The sequence below is a fragment of the Copadichromis virginalis genome, linkage group LG10 (genome assembly GCF_057382275.1).
Source record: "Copadichromis virginalis isolate Kocher_CV1m ecotype Utaka linkage group LG10, C_Virginalis_male_GT1.1, whole genome shotgun sequence".
Lineage (NCBI taxonomy): Eukaryota > Metazoa > Chordata > Actinopteri > Cichliformes > Cichlidae > Copadichromis > Copadichromis virginalis.
Window position 1 is genome coordinate 33,640,623 of NC_140627.1, and position 18,900 is coordinate 33,659,522.

An 18,900-nucleotide genomic window follows, 5' to 3' on the forward strand; every position below is an offset into this window, starting at 1 on the left:
ATGTGTCACTTTTAGAACATTTAATCCCAAAATAAATTAAAAAATGGTCTCGATGAGGTCATCCAGGTAAGTCACCTGGATGAATGAAAAATAGATTTTGCTGTTGATCCTGTTTAATTTCTTGACATATCAAACACATACCCACTGTTAGCTTGTTGTAAAGAGCAGATAGCTCCGTAGGAAACATGGTGTTTATACCATATTTCTATTAATCTTATTAACACACTGATATCAGTTAAAGTTTGATGCTTAAGGCTGCGTACTTTCACTCCAGGCTTAGTCTGTTGGTTTATTGGCTTCGGTGCATTTTAGGAAACTTTCATTCATCTGATGAACTCTCTGCTCTCAGACTAAAGGCGATGTCACAGCAAGAGCAATGGGAAAACCCCACTCCCTTCTTCTGGGAAAGCATAATAAAATTATAGTTATTTGAACTAATTGCATTACTTCAGAAATTCTGTCCTTAGATACACCAACAAAATTTCCATTTTATTGAAAGTTCTTATTAATTACCAAGGGAATAACAGCACGCCACTCATATCTGGAGGTTTGTTACATTTGACACTGAACAGGCGGCGCGCTCGAGAGGAGTGGAGTCACAGGTCACGCATCAAGCATTGCCAAACACTCACTCGGTTTTCGAGGGCTTCATAATCCACTTAACACTAATTGGGTTGGAATGGCACTCCATGTGGCGGACCCTCCACGTGAACACGAGATGGTAGCTCAAAGGTAGCTCTTGTGCTGCCTACATGTGCTAACAACATCTGCTTTCAACGGTCTCTCCTTCCAGTTTCTGCACAACATGAGGTTTGGATCAGAACGTTCTTCATTGGACTTTAAGGACTAACACGTTTATTTGAAGCTAGACAGACACTTTACTCGATTCATCTAGAGCTAACAGTTGGTTCTTTGTGAACAGAAATATTTTATCCTGAATAAGCCCCAAAAGTTGGTTTTCTAACAGTGAAACCAGAAGTGCCTTAAACTGTATTCTTTTCATGGGGTGGCTGTAGCTCAGGTGGCAGAGCAGGTCAGCCACTAATCAGAAGGTCGGTGGTTCGATCCCAGGCTGCCTCCTGGCTGCATGCCAAATATCCTTGGGCAAGATGCTAACCTTGTTTGCCTACTGGTGGTGGTCAGAGGGCCCCAGGGCAGCTGTGTCCGGCAGCCTCGCCTCTGTCAGTGTGCCCCAGGGCAGCTGTGGCTACAATGTAGCTGCCATCACCAGTGTGTGAATGTGTGTGTGAATGGGTGAATGTAGTGTAAAGCGCTTTGGGGTCCTATGGACTAGATAAGCGCTATACAAATGCAGGCCATTTACGATTTTTAATGGCCACCAGGGGGCCAACGACTTCTCGTCCTGTGGACCGTTATCTAACCTAGTGGGCCGTGACGGTACTGCAGGTGTCATAGAAATTCAGTTTTAATTTACTTACAAACTACAATTACATATTTATATTAATTTATGTGAACTTGAAATGCAGGAGAAGTTTGTGTCCTAGTGACAGATGGGTCACGTTAGCCATACCAGCGACTGTCAGGATCAACTCCAAACAGGTTAAATACCTAGGACTCTCCTGTTTTAGAACTGAAGGAGCTCCTTGGATGAGACGTGGCATGTCTTTACAAACATAAAGAAGTCACGCTACCTTCTTTTTCCCAAACTTTAGGACTAGCAAAGACAAACAATGTCAGATTAAACCAGTTAGCTCCTGAACATCAGCATGAACAGCAGGTGAAGGAATTCACTAGTTTAAACTTTAGTTTGAACTTGAGCAAAAAGAACACAAGAACTAATAACAGGGATTGTTTATAAAGGCCTGAATGGAAATGTAACAGCTGGCTCTTCACTTCCAGGATGCCTACATCCTCATCATCAGCGCCACCATCCATCCACCCTGAGGAAACAAAGAGCTACACAGTGTCCTAAAGCTCAATTTTAATTTCAACTTTATGTCATGCCTAGAAGGTTAAATGCAAGGAGGACAAAGAGAAGTGGAACTGGTCACCGAGCAGAAATGATTCAACTGAATCAGCACATAGCTCCGATTCTGCACAAACCACCAAACACAGAGTCACAAAAGGATGAAACAGCGAGAATCACATTTGCGTTATTGATGTCACGTGTCTCGTCTCCAGTCCTGTGATCAGTCAGTAAGATCATCGCTGAGGTAATCCAAATGTTCAGATCCGGATCGTGTAGGAGTCCGAGTGGGTGACGTATCGGACCCAACGCTGCGAGGGGCCAGGCTGGATGGGCGACAGGCGCAGGAAGCGGATCTGCAGCCCCGTGGCAGTGATCTTCGGCAGCTCGAAGCTCAGACCCACCGGACCGACCTCCAACATAGAGGCCGAGCTGAGGCTGGGGACCTCCAGCTGAAAACAGGGGGGGCAGAGGTGAGGGGTGGGGGTGCTCGTTAGTTAATAATTTATATGTTCATGTGATAACTTGTTATCTTTCACACAAACTATAGGCAGCCGAGGCTTTCAGTATCACCTCACACCCGTCTGGAGATTCGCACAAACATTCGCAAACCTCTCGGTAAATTCATTTTTGTCCCTAGCGACCGGTGGTTGCCGGGCGGTCACTACCAGCCTTTAGGCCCGTGTGAGCAGGCGTTTAACCAGCATGACGGAAGTAAAGCTAAACGTTTCCTCTATTAATATTTCTGTTTTCTTGGAACTTTTTAATCACATTGATGGTAATGAATCAGATTAGCGTGTTTTCACGGGACTGTGCAGTCATGTGAAAACACGCCATACTTGTTCAGGCTTTTTCCAATTGGACTGTGTTTCCTTCAATCAAAGCACAAATCTAAAACCTGAACCGTCTCTTAGGATTAGACACATCACTGCACCATCCTCCATCTTGATTTCAGTGATCACATGACCACTTTGCCTGTTGTTTGGAGGCAGGTGCCACTGAGGGAGGAGGTCCTTTCCTAAATCTCTGACCGATCAGCACGCTGTAACAGAGGGCGTGAAGCAGGAAGAATAACGTGTAACTGGAACTCCCGATCGTTTTTGTCACTGCTGTGATGGCGGCCATGTTTGCGCTTCGTTTTTGTGAAGCTGCAGGAAGCGGTTGAGTGTCGCCCGTCTGTAACTACATTTATGTGTTTGAAAGTTTCATTTTGACCTGCATCACAAGAGTTTGTGTATTTGATTGTTAGTATGAACAAATTTCCAGACATGTGGTCACCACACACGGGGCGATCGTGGTTCAAGAGTTGAGTTCGCCTTGCAATCGGAAGGTTGCCGGTTCGAGCCCCGGCTCCGACAGTCTCGGTCGTTGTGTCCTTGGGCAAGACACCACTCCACCCTACTGGTGGTGGTCAGAGGGCCCGGTGGCGCCAGTGTCCGGCAGCCTCGCCTCTGTCCGGGCGCCCCAGGGCAGCTCTGGCTACAATGTAGCTGCCATCAGCAGTGTGTGTGACGCGCTACACAAATACAGGCCATTTACCTTGAACAGCGCTGAGAGCTGTGTCCCTCCAGCGAAGCGAGCGATCTGCCAGACGACGGCTCGGCTCTGCGGCTTCAGCTCGGCGCTCTGATCCGGGCTGCTCAGCTCCTGCGACAAACTGAGCAAACAAACAAACGTGAGCGGCTTCATTCACACCTGACAACCTGCTGCAAACCACCCCCGCCAGAGGTCAGAGGTCACCTGGCTGCTGTTACAGACATAATCTCAGTGTGCGGCGGCGAGGCGGAGAAGCTTTCAGACATGATTTGATTGGTAATCCTGACGGCAGCTTTCAGCTGATGTAACCGTCATTTTCCACAATGCTGCTCCGTCCATAACTGAACTCTGTGGTCGTTAAACTGACCTCAGCTCTCCAGTCACGGCGAGCGTAACGTCCAACAGGAAGGACGCAACGTTCATCAATCACTCGCAGCTGTCGGCAGCAGTTTGTAAAGCAAGGCCTCAGATGAGACTTCATTCTGATTCAAGCAGCTCAAAGCCGTCTGGAGACCAAAATACTAATTTTGCTCTACAAGGGCCTGATATCCACTGACGAGGACGTTATGCTGCCACTCTTCTATCAAAATTTAAAACGAATGTCCTCATACGTGGATCTCATTTTCATCAAAAACAAAAGTCAGGTAATTCTTTGTTTTTACATTCATCGGGTCCCAATCAGGCCAAAGAGCAAAGAGAGATTAAAAATGCCGTGAAAGAGTTCGTGTCTTAGGAGGTTAAAGCTTTAAACTTTTGAAACATTTTTCTTAAAACTTTGTGATGAAAACTTCATCGCTGCGAGTTTGCCACATCAACACAAGCTGTACAGAAACCACCTCAGCTCACGCCTGCTGCTGGAAGATTTACGGCTGGATGGAGCGAGAAACCACGACCCCTCTGCCCCGCGGCCTGAATGCTGCCAGACTCTTCTGTGTGGAGCTTGTGGTTATTCTATGGTTCAGTGCAAGTCGGGCTCCACGGTGCTGGGCACTGAGCACCAGAGGACGTCGAGCCCTCGGGCCACCCTCTTCTGATTGTTTGCTCAGAGATCAAGGTTCTTTATTTGTCACATGCATAGTTATACTTGTATAACTATGCATGTGACAAATAAAGAACCTTGATCTCTGAGCATCAGCGACCTGCTGGGATGTGTGCCGCTCTGACACAAAGCAGCAGATGCCGGCCCTGCTGATGGTTAAGGACCTGAGCCTGTGCTGGGAGACACAGCAAAGAGCTGGACTACCTGTGCACCCTCCACAGGGTCCAGGTATCACCTCCTGCTAGCAGCAGTGACACTGAGACTAGCCAAATGCAAAGTGTCCTGTCACAGCGTTCCTGTTTAGGGTTTGTCTCGTTGTTGGCCCTCTGAACCTGACTTACGATCAGTATCCCTGGTGTTTCATTGACATGACGGCACAGTGATTAAAAAGCGGCCCTGTAATCCTTCTGATCAGTGGATTACAGGGATCTGATCATGTGATCTGCGCTGAGTTTGACAGGCTTTTAAGTAAATTGATGTCTTTATGATTTTACTGGTTTGGACTTCACATGACGTGAGAACCTAAACCAACACCATCCCTGCTGCCTGTACGTCACCTGTGACTGCGCAGCAGGACTGTGTCTCGAGGCCCTCCACACATCGCTGACTTTGATTTCCATGACTTTCCTTAACAAATAAGAACCGCCCCTCCTACTTTGCTAATGTTGTTTTCTATTTAAAACACTTCTAAGAAGAGCCGCGGTTTCTTCACAGGCTCGAGGAACTCTCGTCTGGCCTTAAGCTTCCTGTTCGGGCAGAACAACAACAACTGAGTCACATTGAAATCGACGCGCCGGCGCTGCGTTTACATACAGACTGATTTCCATGAGAAGCAGCAGCTGGTTTGAATGGCAGCGCCTCACCTCACGGAGCCTTTGGGGACGGGGATGGTGGCACACACGTTGATGGCGGCGCTGCAAAACAAAACAATGACGTCATCATCATCTGTCATTATCACCCGAGTGCTGCACTGACGCCTCAGCTCGGTCCTCGCTTTGCTTACAGTGATTGTAAAAAAGCTGTTAGAGCTTTTTCTCCAAAGCAGTGATTCAGTCAAAGTAGCATTATTCTGCTCGGTTCCCTCCTCAGATCACAATAATCCTTCTTTATCTTAAACAGCTGAGAAGAAAGGAAGGAGACTCCCATATCCTCAAACTCTAAAAAGACAGGATCCTACACTTCCCATCATGCCTCTGGATTGTGTGAGCCCCTGCTGACTGCTTCCCCAGATTGAACTCTCCTTTTTAATTTGGTGCGCTGGCCCTTTAAAGCGGCGTCTGGCCGACAGCAGCTGGTGTCGTTTCCAACACGGACGCCGTGAATCATTCAAACACACCTGCTGCACCTGCAGACGGCCTCAAGCAAACATGTCTGCTGCTTCCACCTGAAGCGCTTTCTGTGCAAATATGTGGGATGCAAACAGACCTCTTTGGTGGTAGATCGCAGCGAAGCTTCATGTACATCAGCAGCCTGCAGAGAGGAGAAACTCGTTCACACAGAACGTCCCAGAGTTAATAAAACCAGCTACAGCAAAACCATGATGGTGCCGAGTAAAGCTGTGAGCTCCTGTGTGATGTTAGTGAACAAGCTGATCTCCCCAAGGTCAAAACTAAAGAAATAAAATAAACAGAGAAGTTTTAGTCACCGAAAACTGAAACACAAAGCCTGCCAGTAAACTGTGATGTGACTTTACTGCAGAAGGTTTTCTTGTACGCTGATAAAATGAAAGAGACACAGAGACAGGCTGGCAGGTCAGCAGGTTAACTTTAGGTTAACGAGCTTTAATAATCAGTTTATTCTATGCTTCAGTTTTAAGTTCAGTTACAATTTAAATACACGTTCCTGAGCTACGGAGCTAGAGTCCTATACTGCAGTTCCTCTAATGTCCACTAGAGGCTACAGCGGTGAGTGGGTCCCCACACCAGAAACAAACATGTTTACAGCCTGAAACACAAACTCTTCATTCTCTGCTCATCATTTCACACCTGTATTTTATAACTCATGTGTTTAAACTGCATTAAGGGTTAAAGTTTCCATCAGGGGCGCGTCGGTGCTTTTGGAGCATTTCTATAATAATCCTGCTGTCGGGTTGTTGGACCAACGGACCTTTCAGGAAGTCTGAGCTCCAGGTCTGGTGAAATTCTGGGATGTTAATTGGACGTTTTTTAGCATCAGTTTGCAGATGGGATGCTGCAAACTGAAGTTAGGCAGCTTTAGCTGATATGATCAACAATCATTTGCATATTATTGATCATGAAACTGAGCTCACGGCATCATTGTTCATCAGTGGAGTTATTTCACTCATTATGCAAATGTGGAGTTTATAAGGTTGGAAAGCTGCAGTCAGCTGAGACTGAAGAGTCACCAGGATGATGATGATGAACAGAATCCACTCTCTGGGATTCAATGATGGCTCAGTATTCCCCCTCTTATCCAAATACAGTCACATGGTTACGGTGTGACAGTCAGCACTGCACAGCCCTGTTGGGTAAATCTGCTGTCAGCCTGATGATGGACTGAGTTTTGTGCTCACAGCTCTCACACTGAGGCTGCAGTTGTTACTATAAAGCAGGGGCCGGCAACCCTGGGTTAACTGATGGCACAACCATAGCTGGACTGGCCCGATGGTAACAGTATAAACAATGAGAGGTGGTGGATTGGTCAGGATCTGGTCAACATGTAAAAATAAGTCAGTTGTTTGGTGGTGGCATCACGGAGCTTCCACAGAGGCCAGCAGGTGGATGAGAGGAAGGGGAGGCAGGAGCAGAGACCTGAAGCGGCCGCTGGTCCGAGCGTCAGGTGAACTGAACTTCAGGTAAGAAGTTATGACCTGCTGTCTCTGGGTCAGATATAAACTAAGTTTACATGGAGTTTATTTTCGTTGTGCTGACTTTTTACAGTCAGTTGCAATAACTCGTACTGCTACTAGCTAGCATGACGGAGTTTCTATACAGGTGGGTGGTGCTATGATGTTACTGATAGTGAACTTTATTTTATTCCTAAGGTCAGTTAGTAGAGTTTCCAACCGTCCCGTAAAAAGACAGAATCGTCTCGTATTCAGAGAAAATATTACACGTTTCGTGTTGAGGTGGAAAGGAACCGTTTGTGCCGGACTTCAGCTCGAATGGAAAAAGACACAAAGCTGGAGTTACTCTGTCTTTGCTGCACAGCTGCCTCTCCTCTCACTCTCTCTTCTGATCAGCTGATCGGCTTTTCTCTCTGCGCCACAAACAGGAAACCAGCTGATGTCGCGCTAAACAACAGCAGCACGTTTGATCAGCTGTTGTTAGAATTTATTTAATATTAATTTCTAGTATCAGCTGATGTTTGCTGGAGCCACAGCTGTAAAGCTGCTGGTCATGATGTCGGTTTGGATATGTGGTGAGAGGGAAACATGAAACCAGGAGATGTCCTTACTGGATCATCAGAGCTGAACAGGTGATGGAGAAACAGGTTTACCTTTTAGGTGACATGAATGAGTTGAAGTTATGAACTGTTTCTGAGAGACAAATAACACCAGGATCCTTTTTTATGTAGCTGACAGCTGGTAACTGTGCAGGGGCGGGTCTAGCAAAGTGTTGCCAGGGGGGCAGGTAGGGCATTAACAGGGAGAGGGGGGCACAAAGACATACTTTCTTATTCTCATTTAAAATGTCTCGCTTTTAACAAATAATTATCTGAATCTTACAACCAAAGTTTTTATCTGACGTAAAATGTATAGAAATCATACATATACCAACAAGACTGTGCATCACTGTCACCACAGCGTTGGCTTTCATTCAAAGCTTTCACCTGCTGGACGTCACTACCTGACAGGTTTACCTGTCTTCAGAACATTGCAGAGGCCTTACTGACAGTGTTTGGCTCGACATGTCTGTGTGAGCAGGTTTTCTCTCACATGAGTCCTCAGGCAGCCTCTGAATGCTGGACACTCTGAGACCAGAGATCACAGTAACATGTGTGTCTCTGTATCAACAAACATATTGGCCCAGTTTACTTTTCTTATCACTGTTGTGAGGAGGCCATAAACAGCATTTGTATTTTCTGTTGTTCAGTTCATTTGCTGTTATGGATAAAAAGTCTTTTTTTGTTTCAAAGTAGCTGATAACTATTTGCTGACAGCTGCCAACATCTGAACAAATATAATTCTGTAAAGTGGTTCTATATAGTGTGTAACTGTTAATATAGAGCGTTATTAAATTTATTGATAATGCAGTCATATGGCACACTGACCTCTGAGGAAACTTTAGATGGCACTCATCATCAGAAAGGTTGCCGACCTGCTATAAAGGATGACGCTGGCGGCCGCAGCCACAGGAATAGAAGGCGAGCTGCACTAAAGCAGCAGGAAACGATGGAAGAAAGCCTGTTAACAGGGTGTAGGCTGAAAACTGCTGGAGCAGCCTGCTTCCTGTTTTCCAGCACGTTTTTCCCTTTATGGCTGATAAATGTCAGTTTGAGCTCAGGGAAGCCTGGAGTGAACAAACGGGTGAAGAATCAGGCGAATATACCTGAAAGGGGGCGCCGGAGCTCACCCTTTCACAGATCAAACCTCACCTGCCTGCAGGAGGTGAAACACCTGCTCAGACTGTCTGCCCTCTGCTGGCACAACTGTGCAACAACAACCCTCACCCTGCAACCAGCTGCTGAGTGAGCGATGTGTCCGTCACTCAGCATTCACCTGTTTCATGTTGGCATAGTATTCGTTTAACTTACAGGTTTTATGAGAATCGTTTAAGGAGGCCACGCCACATTTTAACTGGGGAGTCTGAGGAGACAGTGCACCGCTGGAGCCTCTGCTGGACGTTAGAGGAACTGCAGGTTTCTGAACCTCATGTAGTTTGTGTCGATGTGTCTGAAGGTCCTACCTTCCTCCGTTGTCTCTCTCGATGGTGGGGAAGAGTCGGAAAGGAAGCGCAGACGGCAGGTCGTCGCTGAGCTGGTACTGCATCACAGTTTGCTGCAAGAGGAGGAGATGAAGAGCATGAGGAGCAGTCGAGAAACAAACTGCACACGCTCAGAGTTCAGTCTGATTTGATGATGTGAGTGAAACGTTTCAGTGTGTTACAGAAACCAGAGCGCGCTGCTGACGTAACCCTGAAACTACAACAGGTGAGTGCTCAGGCAGCAGCTTCATGCAGACTCTGATGGTGCTGAGGAGCAAGCTCTCTTCCTGCAGGCAAAGCTGTCGCTTCCTGTTAAAAGGGAGTTTTTCCTTCCCACTGTCGCCAAAGTGCTTGTTCATAGGGGTTCATATGATTGTTGGGTTTCTCTGTATGTAATACTGGAGGATTAGGATCACCTCTCCCTGGCTGGGACACAGTCGGAGGATCCGATGGCTGTCAAACTCGTCCAGCCGCACCGCCTGGTGAAAGCTGCACTCGTCGACCCGAACGGCGGCTCCGTAACCTGAACAGGAACAAACACGGCAGGTCACACACACCCTTCATTTTAACCTGCACATCCTCTCGCCTTAGTGATGGGAGTCCATCCAGATGTGGATCCAACATCATGACCCACAAAAAAACTGGGTCACGATGTTGTCTGAAAAACATCACCGACTAATCTGAATCCAGACTTTTCAGGATTCGGGGACTCCCAGAGTCTCCCGACTTCCTGCTCAGATCCGCTCCAACATTTTCAGTCATAACCATAAACTGACGCCAGCCGCAGTCCGGACTCTTTAACCAGCCCCGCTCAGTACGTGCCGACTTTCAAACCTTTAAATCCACCGTGAAGCTAATAAGCAAATAAATACCAAAATAAAGACACATGCATCTGTGAAAAGCAACGAGACAAACAGCAGCAGGAAATGAAGCCGTGCTGTTTTTAATAACACCGACAGGATGAAGCACGTTTAACGCTGCTCTGTGTTTATGAGGACGGACATCGTGCACGGCTCACTTTGTCTTTCTACTCACACTTCACTTTGATTTGATCGCTGAACAAAAACACGGCTGCAACATTTCAGCATGAAAGGTGTATTACAGTTCGTGTGAATCAGGTCAGAAACACAAATAACTATGAAAGTCTGACCCGGGTGCTGATAATCACTGATCACACCACTGAGTGTGATCACCTCTGTAAGGTCAGTTTGCTGGTCTGCAGCATTAGACCGTCCTGTCAGGACTTCACCCCGAGCTCAGAGCGTGTAATGCTCAGAGAAACTGCTCAGGCCTCAGTTAGCATGCTAACAGTCAACGATCACGACAGATTGTAAGGGCTGTAGGAGAAAGCCTCTTCTCTGTAAAAAGAACACAGCGCCATAGATTAGATGAACTCTGCATACCAGAGTGTTCGAGTCACCTGTGAGGCCATCAGTCCCACAGATAAAGCTTGGACCAAACTGGGTCGTCAACAGGACAATGATCCCAAGTACAGCAGCAAATCTCCAACAGAACAGCTGAAAAATAAACCAATCAAGCTGCAATGGTCCAGTCAAAGTCCAGACCTGAGAGAGCTTTGCATGAACGAACAACTAGAATACAGAGTGGACCAAAACCGCCCCACAGTGATGTGAGAGCCTGATACAGTCACACAGAAAACCGTCACTGCAAAGTAATGCTGCTTAAGGAGGTTATAGTTGCTGCTGACTCAGTTCTTACAGAACTGCAAACAATAGTGAAAAACTTTGAAAGCAAATTACTTGTCACTTAGAAGTGTGGCAGCACTGCTCTTCTTCATGGGCAGCACTGTTGGCGCACAGCACGAAGGTCCTGAGTTCAATTCCACCATCATGCTGGGGTCTTTCTGTGTAGTTTGAATGAATGTGGGAGTGAATGTGAGCGACCCTGAGAAGCGGATGGCTGCTCTTCTTCATATCTAAGTAATATCAGTTAAATCCTGTTTCTGTGCAGACGACACGGTTGTCTGTTGTTTATCCCCTTCACTGGTACAAACTCACATCCCTGCAGTCCATCTTTGTCTGGTTCTTTCTTCTTCGCAGGTTAGAATAGTTTTAATGTCAAATCTGTAGGCCGGGCTTATAGCAGCCTTTCTTCTGCCTGTTCACTACTGAACACAGATCGTGGACTTCATATGTGCTGCATCCTGACCAACTGTACAACAGTCTGGTACGGGAACTGCTCTGCGTTGCAGAGGGTCATGAAAACTGCCCAGCGCATCACCGGAGCACCACTTCCTGCCATAAAGGACATCTACAGGAAGCGGTGTCTGAAAAGGGCTGGGAAAATCATCAAAGACCCCAGTCACCCATCACATGGACTCTTCACCCTCCTGCCCTCTGGGAGGCGCCACAGGAACCTCCGGACTAAGACCACCAGGTACCGGAACAGCTTCTTCCCCACAGCTGTCAGACTCCTGAACTCTGCCTCCTGACATCTGACCCACGTTAACTCATGGACTGAACATACACACACCCACAATGGACAACTGTACCCTCAAACACACAATAATAACATGGACTGAACCACCACTCACAACCACCAGCACTTTATATAGCCTCTGTAGAAACTATCTACACCCTCACTTATCTTAACTGCACTACTGTATAGCTCTGTGTAAATAATCATTCTGTACATTCGATAATCTTTAATCCTACAACTGTTTACAACTTGCATAGTTCCCATTTCTGTATAGCTGTATATCTCAGATTCTGTAAAGTTATTTATTTCATATTCTATATAGTTTTTCATATTTATATCCTGTTCATAGCCTGTACATAGCTTATACTCACTACAGCCTGTACATACTTATAGTTATAGAATATTCACAACATACTTCATACCGTGTACATTATAACATACCATAATAGACCCATTTCTGTAATATACTTACATATCTATATTATTACTAATATATATTGTAATATATCTATATCACTAAAGCACTTCTGGATGGATGCAAACTGCATTTCGTTGCCCTGTACCTGTGCATGTGCAATGACAATAAAGTTGAATTCTATTCTATTCTATTTACTCTGTGATGACAACATAACATAAATACAATAAACTAATGAAAGGCTGCGATGTGATTGTGCGTTTTTACCTCTGAGCTGAGACTTGCCGATGCTGAACTCTTCGTTCAGTCCGATTCGCATCTCTGTTAAAGAGACGGCACAGACACACCAAACTGAGACGAGAAGATGACATCGCTTCAGATTTTAGAGACAAAGAAACAAATCACAAGTATTAACGTATAAGACGTTTATTTTGATATTGTAATGCACATTTTTGTTGTACTGGTTCACTCGGTGCTGCTGGATTAGTTTAATTCAGATATGAGGAGAGCTAAACAAGGAAATAAACGAAAACTTCTCTTTAGAGGATACTGGGGGGGAGTCGAACTTCTGTGTAGGGAGCGAACAGCAGCATTCATGAAGCAGATGGTTCCTGACTGGGTCGCGGTTCTGCTGGACGAGAACATGAACCTGGACTGTTCACGTTCAGGTTAAGTTAGCAGTGTTGTCGTTGCTGTCATGCTGTGATGTCTTTACTGCTGCTGAGTGTGACGATTAGCTGCGACTGAGGAAACCTGACCTGTGCTCAAAGTTCAACGTTTACCTTTATTGGCTCATTATGACGCGTTTGTTCACATTATAATAATAATAAACACAACAACAAAAAGTGCATCAACACCAGTCAGAATAAACGAGACGCAGCCTTTTCTCATTGGACTGGCTGCTGCGTGCGCCACCTATGACATCATCAACCTTAATGACAGCTGTGTTTGATTGGCTGTGCGTTTCTCTGTTTGATGGGAAGTTGCTGGTACGACTTCACATCTCAGCAAAACTGAAGACTGATTGTTTCCTCTCGTTTAAACGAGTAAAATCGGTCGCCAGGAACTGAGTCGACGGCGAGCATCAACTGACTTTAAATCCTCCAACTCACTGGAGGACATACGATGCTTCATCTTTTCTTTACCACTGCTGATCCTTGGAAATCCAGTTTCAGTGCATCCACTCAGACACATCTGACAACGGATGTGTCTGAGTGGACGGGACCAGCTGACTGAACCCTCCATAGACACCACCTGGTGGCTCGCTGAACCTCTTTTTGAGCTGTCTCACCTGAGCAGCTCGGCATGTAGCACTTCACTCTGATCTCGCCCTCCACATCTGCCTTCATCAGAAGTCCCTGCAGCACAAACCCAACAGCTCTGCACAAAGTTCTCTGTTTTGGTTGATTCACCTCAGAAATCTTTTGTAATTAAATGTTTTTGACACTAACACATTCCTCAGAGTATTCAGTCTTATTTGTTGCGAGTCTGAAACTGCACCACAAACACTTTTGGCCATTTTTAAGCTTTTCGGGTGTGACTGTTCTTCTCACGCTGATGTTACTCACGTTGGAGCCGATGACGACCGTCATCCTCTCAATCACGTCCACAAATATCTCGCTCTTCCCTCCCTGGAAAACACACACAGACCAGATGATCAGAAGCCAGGACATGAAAAGTTCTGTTTTTTTCCAGGAAGTTTTCAGTCCAGCTGGGACCAGACTATTTACTGAAATCTGACAGTCAGTTTCAAACCTCCAAACCTGCTTGTAAAACGGAGCAAATCCGTTCCCATGAAAACGGACCTAACTGAACTTTTACTAACTCATATCTCGGTGAACGACGACTGCCTCACCCTCGGCTTTAGGCGTTCTGAATGTTGATTTAACCTTCGTCTTAAACTAATCAGCTCATCTTCTTGGAAAAATGAAAGAATATCAACATTTTTACACCAGAAACAAAAACATGTATATGAATATAGATCGCCTTCATTTTTTGAGGCTTGTTTATCTAAAAGATAAAAGCCCACTCCAGGGCAACGAGCCCACAGATCATCCACAGACTTGAAACGAGAGCAGCTTGTTCTTCACTCGTCTGTCAGGCTGTCGGCGTCCTCTCGCTCAGGTGTTCCCCTCCCACAGGTGTGCGGGTTTTACCTGCTCTCTGCTGGACTGGATTGGTCTGGTGGCTGCAGAGCTTGGAGCCACTTTGCTTTGCTGCGTCTCTGCTCCAAACTGCAACGACAGCAAACAAAGAAAAACAAGGTAAACAACGCGGTGAATGCAGACTGTCAGCTGACTGCAGAATGAACACTAAAAATAAAAATCCATTAAAGCTCCACGAAGGCTCTGAGGTCTTTGTTCCAGCACAGTTAGCTCTCAAAGGCAAAAACAGACAAGTGTTTCCCCTAAAACAGTAAACTTTACAGCGGGCCTGTCTGCCAGCTGCTTTGCAACCCGCCTCCACCCCAAATACCCTCAGTTTCTCCTGGTGTCTGATCATCGCTGCTGCCACTGCTCAGTAAATCTTGGTGATGTGATGCTCCTGCTCTCAAATAAACTCTCTTTTCTAAAATAAAGGTGAAGACGATAAATCAAACTTGCCTTCTTGAGGCAGACGAGCACAACCTTACTAACTCACAGAGCTGCTAACAGTCAAACAGACTGAAGACAAGACATAATTAACTTTTACAGCCCAGTTTGACCAGCCAAACATTTCTCCTGGGACTCTTTACTATCGGCACAGACGCGTTCCCTGGATGTTTAACAAAAACCAGACACAGGGGCTGATGGGAAACCAGGAGTGCTCAGAAACATAAAACAACAAGAAAAACTTGTATTCAGCAGCAGAGCTAATAAGAGTCGTGCACTGAGGAGGTCAAACCCGTCTTCCCGTAACGTCCAGCCCTGGGTGCACGGACTTAAGGTCACAGATTTGAGGAGGAGCCCAGCGCTGACAGAGTAATCCGTCCTTAAAGCCTCAAAATTTGGAGGAAGAAAACAAAACAGGCAGTTGTGTCGAGACATTATGGAACCAAGAAGACCGACCTTAAAAACATGGCTCAGATTATTTTCTTCGGCAGGTTAGACGACTCTAACATCGTCTGCAGTTCAGCCAGAGCCTCATTAAGACCAGACAGCTGGAGGAAATTACATCCATCCGTGTGTCTAAGGACAGATTTACAAAGCACGAACGGACCTCGGCTCACATATTTGTTTTCTGCTGCCTTAGAAAAAAAGCCCAAAGCCTCTGACTGTGAAGCAAACGTCCTGAACACCTGATTCAGCCGAAACTCCTGTTTTTAATCCTGTTGCTATGACAGTTCTTATTCCTCTGGGCCAAATCACCTTGAATGATCTGAAAACAAAAATGTGACTTTGATGCCTCCTGAGGACAGATGGCTGCGGTTCCCCTCGAAGCTAATGTCAAGAAAACAAAGCAAGCAAGCGAGGCGGTGCTACCGTACCAGGCCGACATTGCTGAGGTCAAACAGGCTGAACGGCCTGGAGGTGACGGCTTCGGTCTGGATGAAGTTCTTCAGGACGTCAGAGGAAGTCGTCTGGATGTAACCGTAGTCCTGACAGACAGAAGGAGAGGACGGTGTTTACACGAGCAGAGGTTCATCAAACGAAAATGTGACTAAAGCTGCGTTCACACTGCAGGCGAAAGCGCATCAAAGCCGATTTTTTGACCCTCTGCGACACATCTATCCCATCATGGTGTGACAGTGTGAACGACACAAATCCGATATTTTCAAATCCGCTCTGGGTCACTTTCGTATGTGGTACTGAATCGATACATATCTGTTTCAGAAAGCGACTGCTGTTTGACGGTCACGTCGCATTAAATCCGTCTTTTACGTCACTGACACAAGACAGACGCCGATTATCAGCGCCGGAGAAGACATCGCGAACGCTTCCTGACCATCCAGTGTAGATGTCAGTGAAACTGTTGGGAAGACAACGTTGGAGAAACGTGAACATTTTATTTGTCCTGTATAATCTGCAGCTATCCTTTGAAGCAGCGCTCCTCTAAAACAGCAATAAGGATCATTATTAGGTTATTTACATTATTATGTAAATAACAAAATAACTTAAAGCAAAAACTGGGAAACGTGAAGTCCGAAGTCTTTATATTAAGGCCATCAGTCACACATGCTGTTGCTCTGGGTCTAAACAGAGCGCGTTGTGTGTGACATCTTCTTTTGCGCATGCGGCGCTTTGAGCGTTCACACTAGAGCGCGTTGGCTGTCGCATTTTATTTGTAGTGTGAACGAGCAGACAAAAAAATCTGAATTGAGCAGAGTGAGCGTAGCCTAAATGCTTGTTTCCCTCTAAGAGAGATGGAGCAGGAGGTGCTAAATCTGCACTACAGAAGAGGAAAACATGCTGCTCCACCCACAGCTCATGTTTTTACCTCTTCGCTGTAAACCTGAGCGATAACAAGCTCCACACTGCTTCCACACCAACGGGAAAACTTTCATAGTTTGTCCGATGTGAAAAACGACTTTGGATAATTGGAAGAAAATTCATGGGAAATTAATGAGATCATGAACTCATCAGTGAAGCATTAACAGAGGTCACAGAAAAAGTGCGATACGTTCATTTTCACAAAGACTTCTTCACAATCAGACCAGAGTCTTCCCCAGGTGGATATCTGTAAGAGTGCAGGTTTGAGGCTACGTCCTTCTTTACATATATTAAAACTTTACAGCACCACCTGTAGCCAAAAGGGTGGCAGCACGGAGACTCACCACGATCTCGTCCAGCAGCTCGTAGATGAGGGCGAAGTTCATCTGCACCGACTTCTCTGATAGGCTGCCGCAGTAATCTTTAACCAGAGCTGCTAACCTGCAACAAAGAGCATGCTCAGTCAGCTCAGGAGCTGTAACACCATCAGGTGCAGAGCCTCAAACTGTCTGAGGTCACAGCCATCCTCAAACACAAGCAGTCAGCTTACGGATGACCTCATACCTGTTGAGAAACTCAGTAATGGTGAACGGCGAGGAGCCCGCCGTGGTCGTGGCGACCCAGTACAGTCCTCCCTGCCTGATGTGGACGAAGTAAATATCCTTATGATTCTGCAGGAAAACAAAAGATGTTTAACCAGACATGAGGAGAAAATAACTGGCATTATAATCAAACATAATGACTCCTCCTTCTGAAATCTGAGAACAAGCTGCTCATTGTTGGTTTAAATGTTTTTAATTATGAGCTGACTGGACAAAGTCCGGACAGAGAGCAGATGTTGCTGCATTGCAACAGCTTTTGCAGCTGGAACGCTGACCACGTCATGGAAACACATAAAATGAACCAAAACAGACACCAGAACATCATGTGGAGTCCGAGTCACTCACACGGACCAATAATCTAACTGCTGTCAGGTTAACTGTTCTAACAAACCCTTCAAAAAGTCTGAGCTCCACTTTGTGTGTTTGGATGGTCCTGAGCATTAATCAGCAGGTATGCGTGTCTCAATAAAAAGAAGCCATAATTTATTTACCATGACGACCGGAGGCTGGTCTCCGGTCAGCGCCGTGACCTTCTCGTAGAAAATACTGACAATGTCGTTACCAGCTCCTCCACGGACTGGTGGGTCAGGTCAAGGTTGATGTTTACACACAAAATAAATAAAGCACATTTTCAGATTCAGAATTGTCCCCATACAGCCGACAGCATGGAGGTCCGGCACTGCCGAAATATATTTACAATTCAAGTTTACTTAATGGGGGACTAATACAGTTATTCATACAGCTTTCATTTGTCCTGAGCTGTTTCCAGCTGTGGGAACAGAAGGATACAGTCTTTATAAATGAGATGGTCCCCCTTCGAGGACAAGATGAAGACCTGAGAGATCATCCTGCTGAGAGACACACAGGAGAAATGAGAAAATAATAATCGTCTTTATTTACTTATATGAATTAATTATGTTGCAAACAAAAAGTGACAGAACTCGGTAACTAAATAAAAACACTGAAAAGGAGATAAAATCAAGTACAATCAGGAAAAAGTTGTTTGTTTTTTAAAGAGGAGACTTTAAGTACCTGAGGCCACGATTTGATTTCCTCAGGCAGATCGAAGCCTCAGAGCTCCTCATGCAAACACCCAGGTGACAATAAAATATTTCGTCCTTAATCAGCTCTAATGATTCTTATGCCGAATTTGATTTTAGAACCAAAATAATCCGAGAAACCCTTAAATGTGATTTTAATGCGTGCATGTGCTAGAAGAAGTGAAAGAATATTTTAAAATGACGGAAACTGTAAGCGACCTCAGTCTAAAGCCATTAGCATGCGGAAATTAGCTTTTCACGCTCATTTTGTAAAGCTGAGGTTAATAGCAGTTACTGATTTACTCACCCACAGATGGCCTCCGGGGAAACAGATGTAAAAATAAATAAATAAATAAAAAAGTAAAAAGGTTTCTTTTAACCCTTTTTTTTAATCCCTAGGAAGCCATGACTGGCAAGGAAAGCTAATTTACTGATCGTAACTGGGAATTCGAGTGAGCTAACCCAGCATTTATTAACTCAAAACGGCAAAAATAAGATGTTAAAAGGTGAAATTAAAATTTAAAAAAGTTCGTTTGTAAGCTAGATCCCGGCTATCCGGGTAGTTGACACACACACACCACAAGAGCATCTCAGTTGACAGGTTAGT

General features: G+C 45.5%; 1 protein-coding gene across 2 annotated transcripts; it reads right to left on the reverse strand.

Annotated features, from left to right (window-relative positions):
* Positions 1–468: 468 nt before the first annotated feature.
* On the reverse strand, positions 469–18,894 carry ap4m1 (adaptor related protein complex 4 subunit mu 1). 2 transcript variants are annotated; one of them, XM_085471126.1, is made up of 16 exons: positions 18,601–18,894; positions 18,043–18,101; positions 17,745–17,830; positions 17,216–17,322; positions 16,996–17,092; positions 15,709–15,819; positions 14,399–14,476; positions 13,811–13,873; positions 13,534–13,600; positions 12,510–12,563; positions 9,805–9,911; positions 9,371–9,462; positions 5,928–5,972; positions 5,366–5,416; positions 3,467–3,584; positions 469–2,379 (listed from the first exon to the last, which is right to left on the reverse strand). In XM_085471126.1, the coding sequence occupies exons 2-16, from the start codon at positions 18,098–18,100 to the stop codon at positions 2,188–2,190; spliced, it is 1,326 nt and encodes a 441-aa protein (XP_085327252.1). In that variant the 5' UTR covers position 18,101; positions 18,601–18,894; the 3' UTR covers positions 469–2,187. The 2 variants fall into 2 exon arrangements, with proteins under 2 accessions (XP_085327252.1, XP_085327251.1); XM_085471125.1 differs by having other exon boundaries at positions 18,043–18,104.
* Between the last annotated feature and the right edge of the window lie 6 nt (positions 18,895–18,900).

Bases quoted from the DNA above. Each gene is read 5' to 3' on its own strand.
- ap4m1 (XM_085471126.1), bottom strand. From the start codon at position 18,100: ATGATCTCTCAGGTCTTCATCTTGTCCTCGAAGGGGGACCATCTCATT. The intron at 13,874-14,398 runs GTAAAACCCGCA...TGTGTTTTCCAG, and splicing joins TCCAGTCCAGCAGAGAGCAG to GGAGGGAAGAGCGAGATATT. The intron at 3,585-5,365 runs GTGAGGCGCTGC...TTGTTTGCTCAG, and splicing joins GTCCCCAAAGGCTCCGTGAG to TTTGTCGCAGGAGCTGAGCA.